At 32.1% G+C, this 8,172-nt stretch overlaps 1 protein-coding gene across 1 annotated transcript; it reads right to left on the reverse strand.

Annotated features, from left to right (window-relative positions):
* Positions 1-2,164: 2,164 nt before the first annotated feature.
* On the reverse strand, positions 2,165-7,138 carry LOC145293281 (serine/arginine-rich splicing factor x16-like). The gene has a single exon (XM_080139883.1). It carries the CDS (start codon positions 5,401-5,403, stop codon positions 4,654-4,656), a length of 750 nt encoding a protein of 249 aa, XP_079996009.1. The 5' UTR covers positions 5,404-7,138; the 3' UTR covers positions 2,165-4,653.
* Positions 7,139-8,172: the final 1,034 nt, after the last annotated feature.

The following is an 8,172-nucleotide window of genomic DNA, read 5'->3' on the forward strand; positions in this document are numbered from 1 at the left end:
TAGCTTTTTTGTTAAATTTTTTTTTTTTTAGATTTTAAAAAAAAACGAAATTCAAAAAAGCTAAACTACTTAAAAAAAAAAAAAAAAAAAAGGGGGGGCTAAATTTGCGACATTTTTTAGTCTAAAAAACATCGAGTGTTTCTAAAATAAGTGACTGATCAATTTACTAGAACGTTGCATTAGAAACTGAAGAAGCACCCCTACATATTTAAATATTGATCTTTTCCCCATTTTTTTTATAATCTGGTAGACGCGCTAATAATCCGCTAAAAATATTGAAAAAAATAAATAAATAAATACAGACAAAAATAGAATATTGGGGTGGGTCAAGATTCTTCAGGTCCGCCAAACTATGCTTTCTTGCCGCGCCGCCTCCTTTATTCATTGTTTAAAAAAAAAAATTAAAAAGTTTTAATATGTAACGTTCAGTGGAAGTTCCTTTTCAACTAGAAAATAATAATCACTCATCGGTTATAGAGAGTTTTTTACTTGACTCCCCACGAGAGCATATATTAATATATAGAATTTCAAGTGAACATTTGTCTGCCAAGTTAGACATGAAATCAGTTTAATGTGCAATCAAATGTGGGTACTTTGCCCTTTGGATAGGGGTAAAAAATATCTTAAATTAAAAGGGGAGTGTCAAGCTAGCGGTGATAAACTCTCCCCCCTACGAAGGAGATATTGTCTGACGATTGCCTTCCAGGGTCGAACAGAGACACGTACACGTGAAATGAACAGCAGCGTTCAGGAAAAATACACCAATCATAAAGATCTTAAAAATTATAAAACTAGTGTTTTTGTTTTGTTTTTCAATTTCTCATATGTTAACTATATTGGAATTTTTTGAATTTGAGAACAACTTAATATTGTCAGACATGTATTTGTGTAAGAAGAATTTACACTAAAAACAAAAAAAAAACAAGAGGGTCAGGGTCGTTTATTACGAGATGTTTTTGAAGCTAAAAGTAAGCATCGATGTTTCAAAAAACATCTCATATAAATGAACGACCCCTTATTTTTATTCGCTGGAAAAATATGAACGTTAAAGAGTTTTTACATCATTATATATAGGATTATTTATTTGAAATCATTTCCTTCTAGAAGTACAAAGCAAAATGGAGTTCACGTTTAATGAGGTCAAAGAAAACCTTGATTATTAAAAAAAATCCTTTTTCGTAGAATAAAACAGTAAAAAAATCTACATAAAGTTAGTTCTAATTTAATGCTTATGATTAGATAATATATATGGCCATGATTTTAGCAAGCAAAGAAAAATTATTTTTCGACAGGATTAATAATTTCAGTGTAGATATTCAGTTTCCCTAAATGGAGTTTAAAGTTAGTTGTTAATCAAGTTGAAGCTAATCATAAAATTGTTAATAATAAACATTTTATATTATTAATGGATAGTTTTCCGTTAGAAATGGTTGAAATTCACTTCGCTTCCTTAAATAATAAATTAAAAAAAAAAAAACCTTTGTCAAGAGAGAGAAAGGGGCACGTTGTTCACTAGTTTTTAGGACAGTTTTAAAAAAGGGCGATAAACAAGTAATTTTAATTAAAGTACTTTTGTTATGAAGTTGAAAAGGACAAGAAAAATTAAACGATTTCGTACAATTTTTAAAAAAAGTTGAAACTAGATTCGTTTAAAATGAATTTATAATTACAATCAACTTTAAGAACGATATTTATTTCTTGTAGATTATCACTCAGTTGCATTATACATACTCGGGAGTGCAAAAGTCTCAAATTAAGTCTCATCTCGTGTACGAATCTAACAGATTAAATTAAAAATTACCACAACTACCAAATAAATGAGAAAATAGTGTCTTTAAAAAATTCTAAATATCTAATTTGCATATAAGATTTAGCAGGAGTAATTTATTTTGCTTTTTAGAGAAATTGCATTTTGAAATATATTAGAGATTGGATGATGGTTCTTGCAAATCGAGTTGAAACATATCTGAAAATGTGCAAATAAAAAGACGCGTCGACCTTTATGCATTTTTAGAATAAGATTAACCAAATTATTATTAACCATTAAAATTCAACTAAAAATGCAAGTTTTAATTCTTTAGAAATTTTACTAATTTAAAAAAACAACATTTGAACACGTGTTTTAAACCTTGTTCACGTATAGATTTACAGTAACACAAATGCATCAACGTCAAGAATATATTTTATTCTTAATCCATTCTTGTCATAAATAATGAAAATAAAAAAATGCATACATTACAGACATTATTAAAATATTCAATTAAAAGTAAACATTTGGGTAATTTTTACGACCTAACCCAGCGTAGTATAAACACCCCCCAACCTCCCCCATGTTAAGAACGGCTTTCGAGGTTGAGGGTGTTTATTCCGAAAGCTGTTCTTAACATGGGAGGTTGGGGGGGGGTAATACTATGCTGGGTTAGGTAGTAAAAATATACCAAAATTTGTAATACCTGAACAGAATAGAATTAAACATCTTTTAAAATAATAAAAAAAAGCATTTAAAACAAAAATGTAGAAATATTTCCACATTTTTAAAAAAGGAGATGGAAAGAATTTAAAGATGCACTACAGAACCAAATGGTTCTTTTATTCTTTCAAGAAATACAAGACAATATCAAGATAATAGCGAAGTTTCAGTTGTTGAGTTTTCTTTTTTTGTGTGTGTATTCAGCAAAAGAATAAGAAAGCTGAGAAATTAAATTGGGGGGGGGGAATGAGTTATAAAAGTTAAAGTTAGTTAAAGTTTCAGAAACAGTTAATGTCATCCTTATTTAACTATTAATTTCATAACTATTTAATTAAATGAAACAATTAGTCCTAATGTTAATTTAAATCAAGGATGTACAAAGTTAATATCAAATAAAATATTGCAATGTAATCTAAATGATAAGAATTAAATTAATGTTAAATTAATAAGAACAGTTATAATTATTTTTCCCCCATCGAAAATAATCCTTGAATAAATTTGATAAGTGTTTTTTAAACAATTTTCTTATTTGCACATAATTTTTTTCACTCTCTTCAAACTATAAAAGAAAATGAATCAGAAATACATACACAATATGATCCTGGCAATGTATTTGTTGATATTTTGTAATTTGTTGAAATTTTTGTTCACTATTTGTTGTTGCTGCTGATGATGATGAAGAAAAGATGCTGTTGTTGGTGTTTGTTGTTGAAGAATTAAAATGAACTTAAATTGCGGATAGAAGTTGGTTGATGGAGAAAGTTGAAATCAATTCTCACACAATTCTTATTTTCTTCCATAGGAAAATGTGGATTCTGACATTTTTCCTTTTCTTTATTTTCGGTTAAAAACTCAAAATTATGTCTGATAATAATTGCAAAAGAGTGGAAGCAAGATGAATGTTTATTCTCTTTCACAAAAAAAAAAAAAAATTAAAAGAATGTGAAACTATTTTGTTTTGTTGGTTTTTTTTTTTTCATACAAATATCAGCAGATCAACAAGTTCTTTCTATAAGTTGCCATGATTTTAGAAATGGAGCAAAATATTGAGGTTTTAAGTTATTGCAAAGTAGATAAAATATTTGTTTAGAGAGAGAGAGATTGTATTTTTGTGAAAATAAACTTAGATTAAATAAAGTAGTAAAAAGTGATGACATTTTTTTTCTTTTGTTGGAAAACAACAAAAAAACACACATTTAAGATAAATCATAGTTTTATTGTGTTGGGTTTTGGAAGTTAGAAACTTCACTGATCAAGATTTGTTTTTATTTTTATTTTTTCAAGACATGCATGCATCGAACACACATTTCTTTATTCAGTGACACTAATCCAATCCATATTTGTAATTTGGAGAAATACAGTAAGACATACTATGTTCTTTTCGTGTTTTATAATTTTTCCCACAAATTATGCATTCTTTGTAGAAGTGTTTAACATTGAAATGGTGAACAGAATGGAAATCTTTCTTTTTATAGCAGATCATTAAAGGTGATAAAAAAGTACACAAAATTTGGGATGAATTTTTTTTTTTTTTTTTTTTTTTTTGCATGGACAGACTTTAGTGGACCAAGTGTTGGTGATGGCAGTAGTAGTAGTAATAATAATAATAATAATGTTAATTGGATAAAGAAATGTATTGATTTAGCATCATTAACACGTTTAGAATATGTTGTTTTTTTTTTTAGTTTTATAATTAGAACTGGCAGGAAAAGGTGACACGATGAGTTACAGGACATCACGATAAAGAGTGAATACAGCAACATTCGAGTTTTCTATATTTTTTTTTTTTTTTTTACATTTTTCTTTTTTACCCCAAAACTTTGAAAATGTTATTTTTCTTCCTTAAGATTTGAGGTTTGATTAAATACAAGAAACTTAAAGGTCGAAATATGTTTGTTTTTTTTTGTAATTGTAAAATTCTTACTAGTTTTAAAAGAAGTCAAACTTGATTTCCTGATTAGTTTCTTAAAAAAAAAAAAAATGCTTACTTTAAACGCTAGATCAAAAACAAGAGACATAAAAACCAGGGATCAGTTTTCAATAAGTGTAAAATAATGAACCAATCCCTCATTTTATAACTAATTTTATATCAACTCAAACATTTTAAAATGTTTTGTCTTGAACTTTTTAAAAATAATTTTTTTCTTTCATGAAATAAAAAGTTTGTGTTATTACTATTGCTACTACTCGTCAGTCCCATTTCTGGTTGGGGGGCTGTCTCTTCCACCACGGCTCAAGGGTGAACGAGACGACCTCGATGGAGGGCTACGGGTGAAGCTTCGACTCCTGGGGGTGCGGCTTCTACTCCTGGGACTTCGAGGGCTACGCGGGGTGCGACTACGGCTCCGAGGGGTGCGACTGCGGCTACGACTACTACTTCGGCTACGAGAATAGCTTCTTCGGCCACCTCCGCCCCCACGCGACCGGTTGGACGATCCGCCACCACCTCCTGACGACATACCGCCGCCATGACCTCCAGAAGCCATCCCTCCACCACCTCCACCTCCTGATTTACGTCTCCGGTTGTAGCGATTACACTCGTAAGCGTAGTGGCCCTTCTCACCACACTCGTAACATCGATCTTCAGGATTGAACGGTCGGCGTGGACGAGACGGGCCTCGGCCGCCGCCGCCACCACCGCCGTGACCTCCGCCACCACCGCCGCCATGACCTCCACGAGACCACGGTTTTGGTCTCACCTTGCCCGTTGAATGCTCCACCCGGACTCGAACACCGCACATCGTTTTCCCATCCATGGCGCGCACTGCATCTTCAGCATCGCGTGGATCTTCAAATTCAACAAACGCGAACCCGGCCGGGTTGCGGGCTACCCATACGCTTTTCAAAGGGCCGTAGTAACGAAATGATCGCTCAACTTCTTTCTCCGAAGCATCCCTGGGCAAATCGCCAACATATACTTTGCAATCAAGCATTATTGCAACACGATACAAACAAAATCAGTCAGTTTAATTTAAGATTCTCGTCTTTTAAAGTTCAATATTTTTAGAAAGTGCTAAATTCACATACGTACATATAAATAAATGTATCGCATTTATTACGCACGCGTACTGGAGTGTGTGACTTGAATTGAAAAAAATAATGATAATTCAAGTGTTAGTAGTGTCCGTTAATAAAATTGACTTTCAAAATACAATCCGATTCGCTCGCGTCTAAAATGTGTGCATTTCTTCCCCAGAAACGTATATTCAGTGAAAATCCAGTTGCTATATATATATAAATATATCGATTGCGCTCTCTCTCTCTCTCTCTCTCTCTCTAGACAAAGACGTAGTCCCCTTTTATAGTGTAACTCATAGATGTGTGTATTATGATGACTACTACTAAGTCACTTTTTTTTTTTTTTTTTTTTTTTTGGACTGCTGGCGTTTTCTGGTATCCAAACGTAAATCCTTGTTAAATTTAGATATATTCTTTTTCCGATACAGATTTAACTGACCATCCTCAATTCTTTAAATAGTAGTTCGCATAAATGTGTTGCGATCGCGGTCTTTTTCTAATTCTGAAAAACAAACAGCAGAAAATGCGATACGTTCGTTGAAGTAGGTTCTTACTACTACAACACACAGTAAAATTTGTTCTTTCCGGAAGTGTCTTTTTTAAACTTCCGCCCAACCTTTAAAAATCACAGATTACCTCCCCTTTTTCCCCCTCGTCATCATCACTATCATCAATTGCAAATGTTTATCGTGCTATACTTGCTCGTGTATTTCTGTCCTATAATATATAGCAATATTCTTTGTAAACTAATTCTGGAGAGGGAGTGGTTGTTAGTATTTTATTTTTGTAACCTAATGTTTAATAAAAACCCAGCACTCGAGGGATATATGTTCTAAAACAATAGTTTCACTTCTTTTTTTTAATCAAATGGCAATGTTGTGGGGAAAATGAAAGAACAGATTATAATTGCGTGAATGTTGCTTGAGCTATGGGTCGATAGTAGTCGGCAACTAATATGAATAGAGGAAGAATGTAGAAGGGGGGGGCGTTATAATAGACATAGACAACCGGACAGTAACAAGGCAAATCACATCATCACTAGAGGGTGAAACCATGATACACTTTTACAGAAAATAAAAGAAAAGTTCTAAGCTTTGAACAAATACTTGAAAGCCCTGTAGATAGTCTTTTAGCATGTTGTCGGAGGCCTATTGTGGCTAGATAGTGAGTGGGTTTGGCTTGTTACGAAGCCATTATTCTTTAGGAGATGAAAGATGCTTTTTGTGAAGATGCAGTCGGTTTGTTTGTGTTGTTGCGTACTTTGCCTACAACCTACACTTATTTTATAATGCAAGATTCTTTCTTGTTATACTCTCTGCAACTCCTGGAGTTCCTATTATTTGCATGCTCACGAGAGCAAAGTTGGAACACAAGAGCGGATGTGGTGGAGAAACTCGGTTTCCCCTTAAAAAGGGCACTGTATTGAAAAAAAAAAAAAAAATACTAGTCTAGCATTTCTCCGAGTGAGGTCAAAACATACTATGTTTGAATTATTTATTTGATAAAAAAAAAAAAAATGATACACTTTTAACAAAGTAGGCACAAAAGTGTGTGGAGGTCGGTGTTGTCTACCTAACTCTTAACTAGTAGCTTTCGGACCCATTCATTTCGTCAAACACTCAAACACTGTTCACCATTTATCCTTCAATTTCACTTCAGCAATCACATTAACTTTATAGAATTGGTTGAATTTAATTTTGTTTAACTCATCGCTATCTCTACTATTATATAAAAGTCACTTTGTGTGTGTGTTTGTGTGTGTGTTTGTGTGTGTGTGTGTGAGAGTTCCTTCCTCATAGGTTCCGAAACAGCTGAGCCTATCTTTTGCAAATTTCTCACAAAGCTAATTTATATATCTGGCAGTGTTCTTAGGTGTATTTTGTACAGAAGTTATCTGATAAGTATTGAAAATCGAAAAAATTCCAATCTTAAAAATAGCTTTTCTCTCTTATAGATTGAAAAGAATAATTTTTACAGGGGAATATTTTACGTTACACTGCCCAAGGGAGATAATAAAATTTTAGCAAAATCATTTCTTCTTAGAAAAACAAAACAGATTTATTATAATCTGGAGATATAGCTTAATACCGATCGAATGATTCCTTGTTCAAGCCTGGGTATACCTCACCTTTTTATTTTTATTTTTTTCTTATTAATAGGTTCAATTTGCAATAAAAAAAGAGGTACCATTTAAAATCGCTGCAAATCATTTCTTCTTTTGTATCTTTAAAAAGTAAACATTAATCAAAAGTGACTTTTCCAGAGCATTCATTGTCAAGCCTAAATATCAGCTGACATGATATTGTAAACAAACACAGACAGAATTTGATGAATGACATTATCATTATTTTTTTTTATTATTTTTTTGCGAATTGGTCCATTGGGCAAATTATTCCTCATAATATATAATAACCAATAGATGATTGCTTCTATAATAATACATATGCCATCTGCATAAATTAAAATATGTTTAAGCATATTGTACGACTGGGAAACGCCAGACTGCCCGCTAGTATGATATATATATATTGTGATACATTTATTAAAATGTATAATTTATTATTTTATTGATTTTTAGCCGAGAGGAGATATATTTTCAGTATATTTTATTTACTGTATCATTTTTTGGCACCAAAAAGATCCATTCTCGTCTGCTCGTTCACATTTTGTAAACAAAACAAGAA

The sequence above is a fragment of the Euprymna scolopes genome, chromosome 14 (genome assembly GCF_053919585.1).
Source record: "Euprymna scolopes isolate OS-2025 chromosome 14, ASM5391958v1, whole genome shotgun sequence".
Taxonomy (NCBI): domain Eukaryota; kingdom Metazoa; phylum Mollusca; class Cephalopoda; order Sepiida; family Sepiolidae; genus Euprymna; species Euprymna scolopes.

Bases quoted from the DNA above. Each gene is read 5' to 3' on its own strand.
- LOC145293281 (XM_080139883.1), bottom strand. From the start codon at position 5,403: ATGCTTGATTGCAAAGTATATGTTGGCGATTTGCCCAGGGATGCTTCG.